At 39.9% G+C, this 19,221-nt stretch overlaps 1 protein-coding gene across 3 annotated transcripts; it reads right to left on the bottom strand.

The window, feature by feature from the left end:
• Window positions 1-1,371: 1,371 nt before the first annotated feature.
• On the bottom strand, window positions 1,372-18,150 carry tax1bp1b (Tax1 (human T-cell leukemia virus type I) binding protein 1b). Of its 3 annotated transcripts, XM_069142966.1 has the most exons (18): window positions 18,042-18,150; window positions 15,202-15,395; window positions 10,951-11,053; window positions 10,362-10,552; window positions 9,320-9,478; window positions 8,377-8,525; window positions 8,162-8,252; window positions 7,210-7,395; window positions 6,756-7,007; window positions 5,923-6,093; window positions 5,456-5,528; window positions 5,025-5,143; window positions 4,763-4,888; window positions 4,119-4,205; window positions 3,139-3,334; window positions 2,907-3,061; window positions 2,714-2,799; window positions 1,372-2,399 (listed from the first exon to the last, which is right to left on the bottom strand). In XM_069142966.1, exons 2-18 carry the CDS (start codon window positions 15,376-15,378, stop codon window positions 2,201-2,203), a joined length of 2,520 nt encoding a protein of 839 aa, XP_068999067.1. In that variant the 5' UTR covers window positions 15,379-15,395; window positions 18,042-18,150; the 3' UTR covers window positions 1,372-2,200. The 3 variants fall into 3 exon arrangements, with proteins under 3 accessions (XP_068999067.1, XP_068999068.1, XP_068999069.1); XM_069142967.1 differs by lacking the exon at window positions 4,119-4,205; XM_069142968.1 differs by lacking the exon at window positions 4,763-4,888.
• Between the last annotated feature and the right edge of the window lie 1,071 nt (window positions 18,151-19,221).

Below are 19,221 nucleotides of genomic sequence, written 5' to 3'. Positions count from 1 at the left end.
TTTTGGTGTTTTTACTGAGAAGAGGCACCATTACTTTGCCTCTGTGGTGTCAAACAGTGTCTCATTTGCGCCTAAAATGAAAAAAAAAAATGAATGTGGGTTATAGCATGAGAAGCCAACATGAAAGTATTTGTGCATTTTGAATTCTCTATCAGGTTTAATGTTGATAATCAATTGTTGAACATAACTCGAGTTACATTTTCTTTCATATCACAAGAATTAAAACTTTTTTTTAATCCGTTTTACGGCAAACACGCATGTGTGTGTGTGTGTGTGTGTGTGTGTGTGTGTGTGTGAGCACCAAAGGATTATCTCAGGTGATTTTAGCAAGCATTTCAGCACCACAATCCTGCCCAAGTTTTCTGACAGTACTTCTGCTGTTCAGCGGGATCATGGGAACTCCGTGGGTCATAGTTCCTCATCACTTTCCTGAAGACCTTAGTAGTTTAACTTCCTACATCCAGTAAGGGATCAAAGCACTTTTTGTAAAAGTTGCCAAACAAATTAGCATTTTTGCCAATACCTTGTTTCTAGTGCGTGTGTGTCCGTGTCTGTGTGTGTGTGTGTGTGTGTGTGTGTATATACATATATATACTATAAGTGTACTGTTGCACATTCTCCATTGCTCCATGGAAAGATGGACATCGATCCTCCGGTGCTTTTAGTATTGTGAGATTTCTGTACCAACAGTAGTTGCCTTGAATTGTAAACCATTCCAAAAAAAAAAAAGTGCAGTAAATGTTTGTATGGCTTCATTTTGACAGTTCATACAAAATTCAGCTGACGGCAGGCGGCCTGTCGGGACTGTTTGCTGCTCACCGACTCTCTGGTCTACTATATGATCATCCATGTCATGGATAATAGGAAAAGATACATTTAGCACATTGATGTTCTCACAGTCCTGCTGTGAGAGAAACACACACACACAGCTCATACTCTGTGCCATAACAATATAATGTCGGTCATCTATGAAGACTTAATAATTATAGTAATGAACCACAGATTAAAAAATACCACAAGATTTATCCACACTGAGCCATTAGGTAAAATCTTCACAGCATGGATGTTCATGTCAAGTAACTACAGCTCAATTGAAAAACTGCAGCAGTATAATACTGTCAGTATGGAGAAAAGTATTTGATATAGTGTACAGTGAATGTATTGTCATGTGTCAAGTGCATTAAATTATATTTTCATATGTTTCTGAAGTTAAAAATACATTACTATGTATGAAAATGTGTATGAAAAGACAAAACGAGAGGTGGTGACGTACTGTATTTTTTCAAAAAGCTGCTTCATGTAAACTTTTGTTACGTTTAGAATAAAGGTCTGTTCCTCGACTCCGGTGTTATTAACTGTGTTCAGACAAAATTCTGTTTCAAACAGACTTTATTAGTTCCTTTCAGGATACATGAAACTCACTGAACTAATGAAACATTTCTATGAATGAAATAACTTAATACGGTAAAAGAGAAGAACAAAAGAAGGAGAATTTAACAGAAGCTCAGCATGCACTGATCAGATATCAAAGTTTTTAAGGATTCAGACACAATCAAATAATCAAAACAAAAGGAAACCTGACAAAAACAAATCTATATCATACACAAAGTATCAAGGCTGTCACAATATCGTTGGCTTTAATTATTCTAAAATAGATGATCTGATGATATACTGTATAATTATGTATGGATATAATCACTGAAGATTTCTCCCTGACTGCATATAGTGCACCAAGGCTGCTGTCTATAAAGAATGACCAAATGACTTGAGGGAGGGGGGAAGCATTTGTTTGCATGTTTTCAATGTGAGTTTGGTAAACACTTATCTCTTTCCCTGATTCGTTACATCCTGTAGTCGAACAGATCTACGAGAGCCAAGTCCATTTAAAGTCAGTATACATACGTACAACAGTCTAAACCCCCTAAAATCTTCTTCAAATCCAAATGAAGGGAAATTGTCCTCCTATTAAAACAAATAATTTGGGTTTGCAAACAGATTCAGTTGCCCTGCGATATACACTGAATTAAAATGTCATTTTAAAATGTCACGTCACCTCAAAGTGTTTCTCTAAGTAGGAAAGCGAAAGTCAGTATAGTCCTAAAGAGAGGATCTTCACACCATTACATGCAGAAAAGAGTGCAGAGTGATTTATCTCAGTGGTTGACAGGAAGTTGTCAGACTGGATGTGCTGATTTTCTGATTAGTCAAAGTTGAGCGGGTGTGCGTCGAAGTGCGTGAGCACGTGATTCTCAAACACCTTCTGGTCGCAGTCCAGCGGGAATTGCTCGCTGCACATGGGGCAGATTTTCCAGTGGCTCTCCACGTGCTCCTCAAACTTACTCTGGTCGTAGTTGGGTGGGAAGATGACCTCGCATAGCGGACATCGTTTCATGTCCATGCTGCGCACGGGGAGACGACAGTGGAGGAGGAGGAGGAGGAGGAGGAGGAGGAGGAGAAGGAGGAGGGGAGGAGGGGCAGGGAGAAGAAGGCTCACGTTAATAAGCAGACAAGCCGTGATGTGGGCAAACCAGGAGCGCAAGCTAATAAAGAGCATCTGTCAGATGCGACGTGGGTGGCCTGCTGTTCAGCTAACACCAACTAAAGGGGGCTGTGCAGCAGAACACGAGCTACAATGCACAGGTTTCGTAAGTGTAGGGTGCAGCAAGCCTTGGACGGCATTTACGAGAGTTTTGGGCATGTGAGGGTGTGTTACCTGGGATCAAAGCAGAAGGCAGTTTGTCCATCATTCACGAATGGGCTGCGCGTTTCAGTTGCCGCGGGCTGTTCGTTGGTATTACCCTGAGAGCGAAGGGGGGAAAAACGGCAGATTAATAAATAGACAGTGGACTAAAAAGTTTCCCTTCATACATATTTAATTGCATCCTGCACATGGGAGAGAGGCTTACATTGTTGTTTTGCTTTTCCTCTGACTCCTCGTGGCCTTCTGGCCGGCTGTGGTTGCGGGTGGGTTGGATACACACCACGTTGCTGTCCCAGGAGGGCGGGCCCACGGGGGGCAGCCTGAGAGGCTGGTCATCTGAGAACTCCTCGTCTGCCTCGTCTGCAAGGAAAGAATTTGTAAGAGTCCAGCGTTTCTGTAATGGTTGTTGGAGGTCAGTACGCGAAAAGAAAACCAACCTTTAGGGTCTGCGATGGAGTAAGGGTTCCCAAAGTGCAGCTTGCTGGGACTCTGAGAAACCAGAAGAGGGGTCGGGGCGTCCTGGGTGTAAGGGACGGGGTACTGCAGGAATAAAGGCACACTGGACTGGAGGTTCTCCAAACTGGTTTTCTCACTAGAGCCCTGATCTTTACTGCTGCTGCCTTTCTGGAGCTCCTGGGGAACAAAACAGCAGGATTCAAACAGCAAGCAAAGACGACTGGCAAAATTAAATGAAACCCTGGGCATGTACATATTTTGTTAAAAGTTATTTATCTTTCTTTTCACCTTTATTTGATCAGCATAGTTTCATTGAGAGGAAATCTCTCTTTTACAGGAAAGACCAGATCGCATTCACAGCACAATGCAACCACAGCCTGACCTACTGAGCATGAAGGGAAAGCACTGCTTTTTCACTTTTCCCACCCAGACCTTCTGGTCTCGGGATGGAACTGACAACCTTCCACACAGACAGGTTGCTTCTCTATAACCTTTAGACCACCACTGCTCCTATATCTGATTCATCTCTCTGTGCCTCCCAGTCTGATAATAAAAGCAACACATCACTGCTCACAGTCAGTTCTTGCTTTTAGACAGTGTAATTAGCGCCTTCGTTAAAAAAGAAACACTTCTCAATTTCAAAGGGAATGGAACTCTGTGTTTTACTGATGTTAGTTGCAGACGCCAAGTTAATTTACAGTCTAAACCTCAAATTGGGTCATTCTAGTCCTCTTAACTACAACAGCATTACCTCCAAGCCGTGTTTAGGTCAGCGAGGACCTTACTGTGGCCCGAAGTAATGGAATGGAAAATAAGAACTCATTTACTTTGCGTCTACAATTAGAGGCATATTAAACACAAACCAGATTGGGAGAGGGAAAATGTCAGGGGTATGGCACATTACAGGGAATTTTTAGAGTGGAAGAAGTCTATAAAAGAGAAAATGAAAGCTGTCACTAACCCCCTCCAGTTTTTCCTTCTCCTTCACAATGAGCGTGAGTGTGTCCTTCAGCCCCTTCAGCTCGCGCCCCTTCTCAGCTACCTGGCTCTGAAGAAGACAAAGGACACAAGAACAGATAACTGAAGAGACATTTTCTATCCTCAAGCTTTTGATGTGCTGCTGATTGAAATATATGTCAGTGAAATGCAGTCAAATCTGAGCGCATTACATTAATTGAGCCCAGCCATAAAAGCCTTCCCTTTGCTGAGGACTGATTTATTCACAATACTGCTCGAAGCAAAACAACCTGTTTGAATTCCACAAAGACACTAAGCAAATATCCGCCTGACCTGAGCCAAGCACAGCATTAGCCTGGCAACTAGAGATGACTCCTCCGAGCCAAGCTTTGCTTGTCTCCAGAACCCGACATAAACAGCAGTAAAATGTCGTCTCACAGATAGGCCCGGTCATAAACAACACTGTCAGAGCGACTGTGTTCAAGGGGAGAGATAGCATCAAAGGCTCCATCCTTGAGCTAGACCAGCCATACACAGCGGTAAAAGCACAGGAGAGTTCCAAAACAGGCCTGCTTTGAACACAGCAGAGCATCGCTGGCAGCTGACAGCCCGAGCTGGGCTCAGTCTCTGTACTCTGGCTACACCGACCTTATAACGGTCTTCTTCTGCTGCCAGCTGCAGCTTCAGGTTCTCATTGGTCTTTAGTTGCTCCTTGAATTTCACCTCCATCTTGGCCAGCTCATCAGCAAACATGCAGCTACGCTCCTTCTCCTCCTAAAGAGTGACAAACATAGACCTGCCTGTTTTCATCACACATCATACCTGCGAACTGCATAAGTCCTTCACATGTTTGAACATCAAATCTGGAGAAACATGACCATCAACAGAACACAACGAATATATGTCTTACCATCAGCATCTGCTTGCATTTTCTGTATTTGTCATTCATGTCAGATGCTTCTCTGCTGATGCCTTTGAGCTTCTCCTGGATGATGGCTTCCAACATGGGCTCAGCAGAACCTGGACTTCCTGCAAAGACAAAGAAGGCCAGTCAGGCAGTGTGCTCAGGCAAAGCAACCACAAGTATGACCCAATTATTCATTCATTACTTAACAAAAATTAAAAAAAAAAAAAAATTGGCAACCCACCAATAAGCTTAAGAGTGAAAAATAAAACTGTTGATCGACTGATTTTAAAGGCAAAATAAAAGGAAATGCATGCAATTAACCTAAGAAACCATTCTGGTGGGTAACTTCAGCAATGTTGATCATTAATTACATTTTCTAAACAAGCAATTATTCATTCCATAGTTTAAAACTTGCCAAAATTAGACATGGGTACCTGGCACAGATGTGTCCGGACTCACTGATGCAGGGACTGCAGCAGCCTCTTGTCCTGAGCTTCTCTTCAGCTCCTACAGATACAAAAAAAAAAAAAAACAAGTGGTGAAAATACACTTAAATACAACGAGACACAAACAACTGAGAAGAGAACAAAACCTAGCAGAGAAAGACATTGTGAATTAACACAGGTATGAGCTGGATACACAGGAGGACCTGGAGACAGCATAAAGAAATATACAAAAAGATAAAAACACAAACAACAGGCATGTAGTCCTGTACAAATATCTTATTAAAGCACACTGATTGCTAATGAAAATAAATGTGTCTGATCTCATCGGCTTGAATCTGAGGGCGTTTAATGTGACAGGCAGGCACAGGGTTAACGAAATCCAATACAAGTTCTGTTCCTTCACTTGTTGGGGCATGGACACAGTATGTCGGCAGGTATCTGGGGGGGGGACCTACCCCTTGCTGTTCTGAGACTTTAAGCAAATGTTTTTGCAGTCGCTGACATTCCTTGTATTTCTCCTTGTAGTGTTCTGCAGCCATGTGCAGCCGCAGCTTTAGGTCCTCCACCTCTCTCTGTAGCTCTGCTACAACAGCTGGCTCTGCAGCAGCTTCCTCCTCTGCTTTTGCCTGTTATAATAAAACATTACAGCAGAACAGATCAGACACCAGCGACGTCAATGGGCCAACTGCAAAGGCCACTATGACACTGTGGAGATAAAAGGGAAATCCTTACAAAAAAGTCTCTTTAGACTGTAAATCCTCATCTACAATGACTAACACTGTTGTAATGTCAAAGGCGTGCGATCAACTGATTTTTTTTTTTTTTAGTGCATGACAGGCAAACAGTAAAAAGCAACTATGGAAAAAAATGATGGCCTCCTTTAAAAAGGTAGAAGCAGTTAAACTGCTGTGAGAGAAATGTTTTGTTTCCGTTTCCATTATTTCTTGTATTATTTCTCACTGGATTTAACCAAACATAGCATATATGTAGATGAATAGACATTGGCCTCGTACTTCTGTTATCATGAAATTATCATTTTAGATGTTACTTATATTTATGATGCTAATTATTTAACATGTGATTTAACATGTTACCAAATATTATGAAATATTTGTACAACAATTTGAAATTCAGTGCTTTTTGTCTCCGTGCTCCTTACGATTCTGGGTCACACAATACTTACACTTGCTCATCAGGATATCTGACACGTCTAATAATAGAAGTAGTATTTCATACAAAGCTCACTCAAACAACATAGCCTGTCATGCTCTGTGATTTTCATGCTTACTGCTTCCTGCGTGGCCTCGGCCTTCATCTGCTCCACCATTCGCTCCAGGCGCCCGCACTGGGCCTGAGCCTCGGCCTTGGCCTGCCGGAGGGCATCAGCCTCGAGCTTCATGTGGTACAGTTCGGACATGGTGCGGTCACGTGTGCTAGAGGCATCCCTCAACTCAGCAGCCAGCAAGGAGGACTGCTGCTGGTTGGCCTGGAGCTGCTCCTCCTTCTGCCGCAGCTGCTCCTTCAGGGCTTTCATTTCACCCTGCCAGAAACATACACATCTCAAAGCAAATGTTTTCATTTCTGTAAAGTGACTAAAGATGTTTTACTAAGTGCCATTATTGATATTCCTTTTTTTTTTTTTTCCCTTAAATCTTTAAATTATAATGTAATATATTAATCAAGTTAAATAATGTATAATCTATTTGGTGAATTTTTAAGCCTGAAAACAAAATTGTTTATACCAGGGGGGAACCTTTGGCCAGGATCTCTCTGTACTGCTTTTCCTTCTCAGTGACGCATGTCTGCAGGCGTCCCACCTCCTCTTTAAACTGGGCAATGGTGTTTTCCTTGTTCACATCCACAGACTTCAGCATCTGCAGCTCTGCACTCAGTTTAGTGTTCTCCAGCTCCCGGTTTTTCAGATGAATCTAGGGCACACACACAGAGATGAAAACACATGCCCCCCCACACACACACACATACACACACACACACACACACACACACACACACACGAAGTTATAAAACACATGCAAAGTTATAAAACATGAAGTTGTTGGCTTTTTCCTCATTTATACCAACACCAATCACTATCATGTACCAAAGAGCATATTAAAAAAAGGACTATTAAAATAAATGTTGCATGACTTCAGTTACAAAACAGAGATTGAGATAGGGCCATAAAGTTGTCCTTTTGCAAGAGTCCCAGTGTGATGGTGCAAGTTAAATTAGGTACGGGTTTTTGGCTCTGTTTCTGTGGCGGCACTATAGTACGCGGCACTCCCAGTTCCTGTGCAGTTCCCACCACAACAAAGACACAGAAACACCAGACGGACCAGAAGACAGAGTGAGGCATGCCCTGTTTAGACTAAAATGTTGGGCCAGGGTATACAAAATAATCCCAGTAGTAAAGTGGAAAAAACAGGAAAGAAACCTCTAAAGTTGGTGAATCTAAAATAACAAGAATTTGGTAAATTGGATAGATTGTAAAGCCATCACTAATTAAACAGCCACAGTTAAGGCAATTCCTTTTTCAAAAGCGACATGAAAGTACTAAACTGTTACTTACCTGAACCCTGACAACCTTATTTTGGATTAACCTTTATATGATAACACAATATTTTTTAAGGATTATAATATACCTTTTAAGGAAATACATATTAGCAATTTACACAAAAAAAAAGGATCCATTACCTTGTAAAGTTCCTTCTCATCTTTCTCATTCTTGAGATGAGATTCAAGAGCCTCCTTCTCTGCTGTGAGTTTCTTCACTCTATCCTTGAGACTAAAGAAAAGGCCGTCACAGATCGAATTACCCATCACAGTGTCTCTTTGCACAAAATAATTTTCTGTTCATATCACCAATACAAGCAATCCCCCGCCCCATTACCTGTGAATTGAGAACTCACCTGTCCAGCTCGGTTTCCTTTTGAAGGCCCTTCTGTGTGACTCCAATCAGATCCTCCTCCAGCTGGATGATTCTGGCTGTGGCTTCCTCCAGTCTCCTCTTCACCTCCTCCTTCTCCTCCAGCACCGCCTGGGAACAATGCTGCACATCCTGGGAAGCAGAAGATGGTAGAGGCTCGGCAATGTGCATAATCTAATGTATAATTATTCTTATTCATTAAATAAATAATATACTTCAATTTGTGCCCTGACATACAGGAATCAAGATAGGTTCAAATCTGACATGACAAAATATAACCTTTCATCGTAACGATTTTATTGTCTTGCGAAATGCAAAATGAACATTAAAGCTCGACGCAGAGTTTCAAACTTCAAAAAGGAAAAAATATATTTATTTTTTTTACAGTTTGTTTATAGGCAGAATTTTGGAATCTTTATATTCACACCACATAAAAAATCATATAAAAGTATAGTCATAAAATTAACAGCCACAAAATCTGTAATCATGTTTTCATCTGAAAGCTGTTTTAAAAAGCAGCCGATTTATGGCGGAGGACGGCTAAATGAATTATCACTGACAATTCTTTTAAGACTTAATGCTATGCTATAAAAAAGCGGAATTACAACTTTGATAATACAGACATTCATATCTGACATATTCCTTCAGTGTATCATGAGTTTGGAAGGCTCTGCATGTTTGCACTGCTTCACTAGGGGGTGCTAAGAGACTGTTTGGCCAAATGTAAAAAGGTCATTTGAATAAGTACAAGAAAAAGACATTCATCAAATGAATTAATGAAGTCATTTTTTTTCAGCATGTGCCGCTGATTTAAGTTACAACGACAATATATAACAGAAATTGAAGAAGGCGTCTATGTTTCATTCACCAGCCAGAAAAGAAACAAATAGGACTTCACCCGTTCATACTCCTGGTTCTTGCCTTACTTGGTTCTCTCTCCTCAGCTGAGCACAGGTCTCCTTCTGCTGTGCAAACTCCTCCTGCAGGGTCTCCTTCTCTGCATCCAACTGCTCCTTCTCCTGCTGCAGGAGGGCCATGTTTTTAAGCAGCTCCTCTTTCTCTCTCTGGGCTTCTTCCACTTTTTGCTGCACAAAAAAAAAAATGTAAACAAACAAATAAATAGATTGTTCAAGATGTTTAAATGTTTGACATTTAAGGTAAGGTATTTATATAGTGCCTTATCATACACAAGGCAACCCAACGTGCGCCAAAGAAATTCAATGAAGCAGAGCAAGTACAAACATGAGGAGTAAAACAGGAAAACCAAAAGGAGTACAAAAGTCTACAAAGAACAACTAAAAAGCTTAAAAAAAAAAAACTTTTTTTTTTTTCTTAAACATGGAAACATCAGCCAATAATAAAGACATTTTGTTGAAAGCAACTCAAAAGAAATGAATCTTAAGTCTAGATGTGAAAATGCTCAGATTCCAGTCTCAGATCTTCTGCCATCTTGTTCCAGCAGCACAGTGGCTAAAAGCAACTTCACCAGTTTTTGTTTTAGTCCCGAGAACAGCTACCCGTCTCGAGCCAGACGACTTGAGGGGTCTGCAGGGTTCGTACTGGATCAGTAGATCAGATAAGTGCTTTGGACGTAAGCCATTTAATGATTTATGGACAAGTAATGGTATTTTGAAGTTGATTCTTTCCAATGAAGGGATCCAATACGTAGAGTTATGTGTTGAGCTTTTTGGGTTCTTATTACAACTCTGGCAGCGACTGAAACTGTCTGATTGATGTCTTAGACATTAGTCCAGCGTGATAGAGGTAAATGTACAAGTTTCTCTAAACCGGGATTTAATAGTTTATTGTATTTGGAAGTGACACCACTCTGGTGAAATTATATTTTTCACTATCCTACACTGTTGCAGTGAGAAAGAATTGAGATTTAATTAGCATTGTTGGTTGTGACAGCAAACAAGCCCGATCAACATTTACGCATTGAGTACTACTGCTTGAGGCTCACTGTACCTCAAGGAAACCAGCCTTGGTGGTGACCACCAGGATGTCAGAGTTGCATTCATCCTCCACAGTCAGCAGCTCGTCATCTGAGGGGCTGTTGGCACGAAACAGGAACGGTGTGCTGGCCCCCCGGATCTCTCCTTTGTGGGTCACATAGCAAAACTGGTAGAACTCCCCGTCGTCATTGGGCACATAATATCCTGGGGAACAATGAGATGACGTGACATTAGTCCTTCACACGTGCATACTTATCCTTAAGTTTCAACAAAGTCACATAAAAAAGTGCCGAAACTGCTGGTGCCGTGGGAGTTTCGTGATCTAGAGCACACATTGCGACGCATGTGGGGAGTTGTTGGCTTGAATCTAAAAAGCAAATCAGACATGTCTTTCTTCCCCTGGTGTCAGTTTCCATTACTTGATGAAGAGTGACATAAAAGATATAAAAAAAAAAACACATAAACTCAAATGTCATTAACACCAGAACAGACGTGTGTGGGGAGAGTTTCTCATTTCACTCTATACAATCCTCCAAACAGCGCTGTGATATGTGGTTATTAAAAAGGTGTCAAAGTGATAGAAAACTTTGGTATGATCTTACCCTGAAAGACCACCGTTCTGTTGACTGCGGTGCCTTCCACATAATTCTCAGGGAGAGGCGACCACAAGAATGTGTAATAGTCCCTCGCTGTGCTCCAACCAACCTGTGAGACATTGTGGGGAATCCATTCAACCAGACGCTCCCACCACATCAGTGCAGGATAATAACAATGGAGAACTAACAGGGAGACTTTTCCGAATCCACAGTGTCACTTCCAAAATATCTAAAACTGGTTTATTACAGTAATCATGGTTTTTGTTTTAATCTATGTTAGGATGACAGTGTAACAACATGCTTACTGTGAAAATTTGTTTTGCTAAGAAGGAAACTTATCATCTGGAAACCACTCCTGGTCACCATGTGCATGTGGCCTGGCCCTTGTCATGAACAAGCCTAACTGTGGAAATGTAGCTACAACTCACTTCTAGCAGGAAGAGGAAAATAGGTGAAAATTTTATACATAGGCAACTTGAAAATGAAAACCAAAATGTAATTATACGTCTGTTATGTGTTGTTAACTGATGGCTGATGAGGGGGAAGTGCAGAAAATACATCCATAACTTCAGACTGGTGCCATAAAACTGTCAAAGAACATCAGTGTCACATTGAGCTGGCTGGTTTGCAGTGTGCACATACACACACAGGGACACACACACATGTATCCACAACAAGCCCAATAAAAACAGCCTCTGCCACAAAACATAGTTTTAGTCATGTGATGTGTCTTAAGCTTTTTTTCTGCGCAGTTTTTTAAATATTCATCCAAGCACATAACATTTAATGCACACTGAACAGACAGCTGCCAGAGATACTGCTTCTGGTGTGGGCAGACTTTTTTTTTTTTTTTTTTGAAATGTCTGGCCACTGTATTTTCTCACCTGTGTGCAAACAGCCTACAGCTACAATACTGTGAGTGTTCATCAGAGCCAGAGATAGAAGGCCCGGGTGCTCCAAAACCCCCAATTGTTACCAGCGCTGTTCCAGCCTCCAGCAGTAAAGAACAGGAAGCAATTAAAACATGCACCTAGTTAGTGAGTGTCTTTACTGAAGGCTAGCCCTCACCAGTCCACTCATTAGAGCTGCAGAGGTGGTGGTGGTGGCTGAAAACTCCTCGAGGAACTTAAAACAGACTGGTCTGCAATGTGTATAAATAAAAAGACAGGAGGCAGAGACAGTGTGGGGCTAACATAAAAAAATAAACAGTAGATTGGTGACTAAGGCACTCGTGCAAAAGTAAAACTGCAAAAGTAAAATTTCCAAAACCTAGAAGAAGTTAAAAAACATACGAGCACAGAGCCTAACAACGCACCAGGTATTTTAGTTTTAACATGACTTTTCACCAACATTCAACAAAGTCACACTTTAGCATGGAAGCTGACAGAGACGTTGGTGGTCACATGACTGCAGGAGGTGATGTATTGTCTATGTGCCAGTCACACTGTACAAACTCATAAGTGAGTTGTTCATGAATCATTACAGAGAGGTTTGCTCAGAGACAGGTTGATTATAAAGCATGGCTTTACTTACTCCGTGGCCAACAACCTGTCCCAACAACATTCCTCCATGAAGCCGAGCACAGCTCACATCTAGCTGTACGGTAAATGTTCCAATAGCAACGGGTAGAAGGCTGCTTTTGTCTGTGTGCTAACAAGAACCTGTCTCTCATTTATTTATCATCAACAGCACACTTAGGTTTTGTTTGATTTACCAATTCAATTTTAGTAGTCAATTTAAACATGTGTAAATTATTTTATGTTCACATATTTGAACATAAATAAAAAAAATCTGAAAATATTTGATTTTGAGTTGAATCCTAATCCAGTTTACAGACAGTTGTGCTGTCAACTCAACCGTAAGACATTTTTAGCCTGACCAACAGTACATCACTTAACTAATATCATATCTGGATCATGTAATCAGGTCAAAAATAGATTTAAAAAAAACAAAAACCCTGGAGAAAATGGCAGCACTCCAAACCACTTCAGGAGGAATCTGCTCTGATTCACCTTTTGCCAAATGTAACTAAATCTGGTTCATGGAGCTGACACTGACGTATAGCATATCCTGGTATTTTTATCTATGCAAATGAAAGACCTCGGCACCAAACGCCCCATCTGTTAACACTGCCAGGAAGATGTTCATGATTTAAAAGCCTCCACTCAGCCTTTACCAGTTGCAGTTTGGTTGGAAGCTCAAGAAGTTAGTGATTTTAAGATCAATACTGCAGTTTGGTGCGTATCTCAAGCTAATCACAAAGTGATGTGGCATCCAGCTACAATGGAGTGCTGACGCCAGGATTTTAACAGCCTCCAGATAATACCTGATCCACCCCTAATAACTTAACATGACCTAATTTCTCAGTGAGGGCAGGGGAAAAACTTCTGTATATAGCCAGATACAAACCCACACAAAATAACAAATAAAACACAATAAGTAAATGCATTGTGTGACATTGATTTTTCAAAACAGAATAAATATAGTGTTTTCGTCACTGTGACCAAGACTTTAATCATTTAAATCTGTTCTATTCAGCAAAACTGAAACAATTTCTTTTGGCTATCCTTATTGGATTACACTATGCTATAAAAATAAACGCATGACACAAGTATATTTGTGTCTTCGACTTCATGAGCAAGAACCGGGGTGAAGTTCACTGTGTAATAAACTGTGTCCCTCAGACCGAAAGCAATTTACACTCATCTTATTCCTTATAACAAGTCAAATCAGTAAAAGTTACTGACACACTGATTACAGCCTTAAAGTGAGCAAAATAAAAGCCTGTGCTTAAGATGTTTATTACTAGATCTACCAGTTTATTAAGCACAGTTGTACAATTTGGTGTAATCCAATACGACGTCCCAGCAGTAAACTATACAGTCATGTCAAAGACTGTGGTTAGTGGAGTATTGTACTCTGTTATATTAAAACGAGTCCATATAACTTTTGAAAGAGGAAATAACCCAATATTCATCTACTAGATGAAAAGTTACATTCATTTACACACAATAAAATCCACCCTTATGTAATTCAACACATTCGGGGGTTTTGCCACTACAGCTGTACTTGGTCGGGTACGACAAGGAGCTATGGGTGGCTACAGTTGGTTGCTGTGTAACCAGCATTACTCAGTCGGTTTGCTGACTTTATACTTCTCTACTCCTGTGACTTTTACAGTACAATTTTATCATTTCATTTTCATCGCCGTAACTTTGCAACTTTACTTTGAAAACAAAAAAGCTAGGCTTTATCTAATATTTATCCATTCTTCGGTTCCATCAATAAACACTTGACACCAGAAGCACAATCAAGAATAACACAACAGAAACAGAGAGAGCCGTAAAATGGAGGGGTTTTTGTTCATTTTGTTGTGATTTAAAGGTCCCATATTGTAAAAATTCAGATGTCTGCTCTCGGCATGGCCCACTGTCCCACCTTATGTCTGGAAGTAAACACAGAGAATTCGTACCTTTGTGGGGCTAGCAAGCTACAAGACCCGCCTGGGTGTGCGTCACTCCAAAAACAGTCAGCCAATCAAAAGACGCATTAATATCAATGTGCCTTAACGACACAGACACAAAACAGTCTGTTCTTAGTAGAGCTCCAGAGAGATACTTAACACAGGAAATGTTACACTATGCTAAAACAAATATCTTAGGGATATCCAAAGTGCAATTAAAACACTGTAAAAGTGTAAAATATGGGACCTTTAATCTCAGCTTCGATCTTATCTCTGGTCGATAAAAAACATGATTTTCTGGAAAAGCCTGGCGCAATCTACGATTCTCTACAGATGCAGCTAAAATAAATTACTGCCACTGTAATGGATTTAATGTGCTCCTATAACAAGATCCATGTGGGACACTCAAGCTTGTAGTGGGAGTTAAAATGCTCCACTCCCTCTGCCAAGCTCATTTTTCAAATAAACATGATTAAGACTACACTCAAAAGCGCTTTGATTTTCTCACGACTTAATAAATACTGATACCATCTTTTTAGTCAAATCTCAATCATGTCATTTCTTCAAGATTAAATTATGAAGCAAAGCTGTAAAATGTTCACTGGCACAGATATACAGATTTTATGTTGAGGTAAGATCGGCAAGATGTCACGGCTCCATACAAATAGTTATCAGACGGTACATTCAAGATTATATGTTTAAGTCACAAGAATACACACTGAACTGCTTCTGCAACTATGAACTTATAATATGTATTCAAAGGCTTCAATAAAACAGTGAAGTGGATTAATCACCTTGAATATGCCCACCCAGTCCTTTGGATGTGGTTTGATGAACTGCGTCAGGGTATAGTGACACTCCAGTGCAGCGTGGGGCAGGTAGCTCTTCCCCACATTCTGGAAGATGACGTGGGCAAAGTTGGATGTGTCCATGTTGTTGCCTAATAACGTCCCGTCCAGGAACAGTGCCATATATCACTCAAGAGCGGCTACACAGGAGGAGACAAGCAATAAAACATCCATTTTAACATTCAAAGAAAGACACAAGTCAGACAGCAAATGTGATGCAATCATTATTTAAGGATAAAGCATTATAGTTTTATAATCCAGACAAAGAATCTTGTGCTTGTTAATTAATTTGCCATCCCATTGTACTTTAGCTTCTCAGTAAGCCACCCAGTGAGGTCATCAAGAGGACAGGCAAGTCATATGATGTGTGTTTACGTGATATGCTTTCCTCTTGTCAAACTTGAATAAAAGAAAAAAAAAAAAGTGTTGGGTAGTCATTGTCAACATATGAAGTTGAAAAAAAATCTAAGTTTGTCATCAAGAATTTGCTCTCAAATAAACAACAAAATGATACTCTGACAGGGGGAAACCCAGGCAGAGCTGGAGAAACCCAAATTTACTGATCAAGTCATGACGGACAAAACATGCTACTGAAAATGGTACTGTGACTTTATCCATACAACTTTAATTCATCTGTAACACCCTTGGTACCTATCTCAAGCTAGTTATACCTTTCAGTGGGCTCTGAATTGGTCCATTTGGCACTTTGTACTTCCAATCTATTACATTTAAGAGGGACACATTGTACTTTCTATTTCATTACATTTATTTGACAGTGGTTGAGGGTAAGTGTTGTCAGCTGAAGTAACAAATTCCTAGCAAGGAAAAAATACTGGCTAAGCTATCCGGATCAGCAGGTGTCATTTTAGAAGCTGCTTAAAAACAAAACGGACCTTTCAATTTTTGATTGTACCACAACTAGCTATGTTACCGGCGGTAAAAATGTCATGAACCCAAAGTAAGAGTGCAGAGAATGATTCTATGCCTGAAAGTTTTCTCCTCACTTGGACAAAGGTGTGCTGGGGACCTTTGGATACCGATGATTGATTTGGCCAACAAAGTAGGTTTGGGTGGTGACACATGACAACATCCAACAAGCGTTTTTTTTTTTCTCAACACAGTATTGTTTGTTTTACACCAGCTGCTAAAGTTAATAAATAACAGACTTCTTTCCTGTCTTTGGTCAATTCAAACAATATCACCTGGCTGCTTATAGTTTTTTTTGTTGAGTGTGTGCTACAAGAGAGGAAATTTGACAAAAAGGAACCAAAGGATTTGGGGGGAAGGCATCAGAAGCTCCTGCATCCTGGTACACGTCGACATTGTCTGCAGGGCTCGACAAGCAGGACAATTTTGGAAAAACTCAGTTTTCTCTTTGTAATATAACAACCACTAAGGAACTGGCCACTGACGTCTTAAAAAAAAATAATCAGTGTGTAGTCTGGGTCACATTTCACATATATGAGTTGTAAACAGCTCCACCAAAAAGTATTTTTCTCTCTAAATCTCTCATATTAATTCATTTCAATAAACATTCAAAGTTTCCAATATCTCACCAAAAATCTAAGATTAGAGAAAAATAAAAAAAATAAAAACTGATGTGCATCAGAAAATAGTTTTTTCTTCTTTTCTCTCCCAGTAATTACCTGATGACATTTCATATTCATCTGTTGACGCTGTATATAAAACTGTATATAAAGTAGTTCAAACTCACTGCTTACACACTGATGTTTCATTATATTATTGTAATGATGTCCTATATACTAATATATCAGTCAAAGGGACCAAATCGATACCCTTAATTTAATATTTTAAACAACATTTTGGTGCTAATACTCTTGTACTCAAGTGGGATTTGTCATTCAGGACTTGTAAAACAATATTTTTACAACGCAGGATCTAAATATTTCTTTCGCCAGTGGGCAGCACACAGTACACTTGGTATATGATCGTCTTTACACATATTACAATGGTTGATATTCTTATTTGAGTTTGCAAGGAAAAGACTAATAACCCACTTTGCATTTAAATGTTTGCCTCTTTTGTTCTATTCGGGTACATTCATGTTAAATCCCGGCACAGTGACACCTTTAGATATTAATGACAGCAGAGAGACTTGTTGAACAATTCACCTGGATTTAAAGTCCACACTGAAAACAAGGCCACGTGAGTGACGCTGACGTGAGTTCAACTTCAAGAGGATTTGTCCACCTGGGCCTCTGCTGGTCTAATTGTGTCTGACGTAATTAGGCCTGTGACTGTCAAAACATCTCCCCGGCTGATGATCGAAAACTGAACAGAGTTGTCACCCACGGCAAAAAAAAAAACAGATGCCCCCCCACCCCCCAACCCGATGGATGACCCTGAATAATAATATTGCTAAAAGTCAATAGTAATGGCTGAAACTGCACAAGTGGAAACTACAAGTTTCGAGGCGAGGCCTTGACGTGACCACACTGATCACATCTGGCTAGTTAGCTGCGCAGCTAACTGGCCAACACCAGCTACATACTTTGCCAGACGCGATTCAACATTAACGGTGAAGAGACACGTGTCTCCTGAGAAATGTTTAATTACAGAGCAAAAAAAAAAAAAAAAAAAAAATTCACTTTAGGTCTTTAAACGACAAAGTTATTTTCGGTGCTGCGAACCGGAGGACAAGGTTAAAGCTAACGTAAACAGTTCGCAGCGGCGTTTCGAGGCAGCCGTTTAAACACGCGTCGATCAGACGGGAAAGTCGACAGCTGTTTTCTTTGTCACGTTTATAAAATAGATCTTGATCATACCTCGTTGCCATGTTGAACAGGAGCTGAAATACCAATATATCACAGAAACAAACGTTGACGCAGTTCAGTACTTTCCCCGTGTCCTCTTCCTGGAATAATAACAACATTGCGTCACTTCCGGTAAAAGGGTCGTTTGAGGAAAAAAAAAAAAAATGTAACGACGCAGTCGTCTCGCGTCACTACAAGTATTCAGGTCCTTTACTGAAGTAAAAGTACAAAACCACACAGTGGAAATACTCCAGTACAAGTAATAGAAGCAAAGTATTATCAGCAAAATGCACTTAAAGTATCAAAAGTAAAACTACACACTATGCAGTAAATGCTCACTGTCAGTTTTGCAATTATATATGATGTTTTTCGATTAATAGTACTGTTAAATTAGTTAGTAGGGTTATGAACTGTTGCTTAGTTCAATCTACAGTCATGCATCATATGTGTGTCGTCTCTGTTCTGTAAGAATCTGGTCTCTCTAAAAAGTCAACAAGCTAAAAAAAAAACAAAAAAAAAACAATGCAGTGAATCCAGTTTTAAAACAGTTTATTTGGCTTAAAAAGTAGGATATTTTTCTCAATCCATAAATAAACATCTAATCCTTCAGTTTATCAGAACAATTCCAAATGACCAGATTTGGAAAGCATCGTTTTCATTGGACAGGAAGGTTATGAAAGACAGTAATCTTGAAAGTAACTAGTAACTAAAGCTGTCAGACAAATGTCGGGGAGTAAAATGACTATATTTGTCTTTGACATTTAGTAGAGTAGTCTTAAGCTGTAAAGATGTAAATGTTCTTAACTACATTCCATTAATGCAAAACTAACAATGAAACATAGACTGTTATAATAAAACAACGACATAAAGCAACACCAGTGCAAAATATTCTCTCAGTAACATTGTGCAATCAAGGGTTGATAAAAATAAAATAAAAACAATTGGATGTATTTCTGGGAAACATTTTAAAAACTATCATTATTAACTTAATTTTAAAGATGAACAAAGTAAACCATATTTAGTAGGAATACTGTACATATGACTTCATCACATTTATTTCACAGCTTTAGTTACCAGTTACTTTATATAAAGTGATTTTACATTGCTAAGATCAGGATAAACTACCATTTGTATAACTTAAACAAGCAGTAGTTAAAGTTAGTTCCAGCCAGCGTGACCAACTGTAACAGTC

This window comes from Embiotoca jacksoni, unplaced genomic scaffold, assembly GCF_022577435.1.
Source record: "Embiotoca jacksoni isolate LCO1_2020_lvr unplaced genomic scaffold, fEmbJac1.0.p SCAF_11, whole genome shotgun sequence".
NCBI classification, from domain to species: domain Eukaryota; kingdom Metazoa; phylum Chordata; class Actinopteri; family Embiotocidae; genus Embiotoca; species Embiotoca jacksoni.
This window is presented reverse-complemented; position numbering and strand designations above follow the sequence as displayed.